Below are 1389 nucleotides of genomic sequence, written 5' to 3'. Positions count from 1 at the left end.
CGATATTTTGGGCCCAAGGTATTTTCAACCCCACCCCACAGAAAAGCTTGACAAATCCAACAAGGAGAAGGTCGGGATTCGAAATTTGGCCAAGCTTGAATTCGGATCGTTTGCCCTGGCGACACCTGGGGATGAGCCTGTGCGGAAAATTGGGTCGTTCGGGCCAAAGCTGGGACGACCGGGTTTCCCCGTGCAAAGTGCAGTTGTTTCAAAAGCGAAGAAAGTGCCCAGCAGGGACGTCCCCGGACCTCCTGGACCGCCTGGCATTCCTTGTATTTTGTTTTTCTCAGCCGGCCTGCCCGGCCGGGGGGGGCGGGGGGGGAAAAAAAAAAAAACCACAGTGCCCCCCCCCCCCCAATCGGATGCGTCAGGTGCCCAACTTGCGGCGCCGGACCACCGGGGACCCCCAGGAGTAGAAGGTATGTCGCTTTGATTGGAAGTATTTCATTTTGTGATCAGAAAATAGAAGAAAAAAAAGCAAGACAAGACAAACGCGAACAATATTAAAATTATCCTTCATCACAAATTCAAATGACATCGTTGCAGGAGCGCAAGGTCTTGCCGGTTCACCGGGCCGTCCTGGAGCACCCGGAGTCGATGGACAACCTGGACCACCAGGTCCACCAGGAAATCCAGGAATGAAAGGCCCGACAGGAGCCGTCGGCCCGAAAGGAATACCAGGACTGAATGCCAAAATGTTCGTTCCACGTAAAGGCAACAAAGGAAAACCAGGACCAATTGGCCCAGCAGGTGACAAAGGACCTCGCGGACATGATGCACCAAATGGTCGACGGGGAGACGTTGGTCCCCAAGGACCCCCTGGACCACAAGGACCCCGCGGCAGTATGGGACGTCCTGGTATGGTCGGCATACCTGGCAATCCAGAATCAGATTCGTTGTACTGCCCGTGCCCTGCCCGAACACCACGTCCAGGAAGCAGTGAAAATGAAGGAAGCAGACCGACCGAAACGAAACCTAGCCGACCGCACGGTTCATCTGGCGCTGGAGGCTACCGTGTTCCAACCGGGGTTCCGTCTTTCAATCAAGAATACGGAGCCGGCTCAGAGTCCGTCGATTGCATCTCCATACAGACGTCTCAAGAAAGCTCGTGTGTAAACAAATATGAATTAATTAATATGAATTAGATGTTGTCTCACAACAATCACCATTATTATTATTACACATACCATTGTAGTCGTTGTTAGAATCGGTTGAAATAAAATTTATCGAGAAACGATTGCATGTACGTTTGCGTATACCGACCAACTGTCTAACTGCGGAAGGATAGATGAAACTTCAAGTCACGATCTTATGCACAACTGCTGAACTGATTTCAAAAAAAAACTGCAAATCTCCTTCATATTTAAAACAAAAATCGAAATAACGAAT

At 50.3% G+C, this 1389-nt stretch overlaps 1 protein-coding gene across 1 annotated transcript; it reads left to right on the top strand.

The window, feature by feature from the left end:
* Window positions 1-70: 70 nt before the first annotated feature.
* Window positions 71-1288, top strand: Tsp_15960 (putative collagen alpha-1(III) chain; the record flags this gene model as incomplete). Its single annotated transcript, XM_003370796.1, is given in 4 exon segments — window positions 71-272; window positions 291-419; window positions 547-1112; window positions 1196-1288. Coding segments are annotated over 4 exon segments (990 nt in total), but the record flags the coding sequence as incomplete, so codon positions are not given.
* Between the last annotated feature and the right edge of the window lie 101 nt (window positions 1289-1389).

This window comes from Trichinella spiralis (assembly GCF_000181795.1).
Source record: "Trichinella spiralis strain ISS 195 chromosome Unknown Scfld531, whole genome shotgun sequence".
Lineage (NCBI taxonomy): Eukaryota > Metazoa > Nematoda > Enoplea > Trichinellida > Trichinellidae > Trichinella > Trichinella spiralis.
This window is presented reverse-complemented; position numbering and strand designations above follow the sequence as displayed.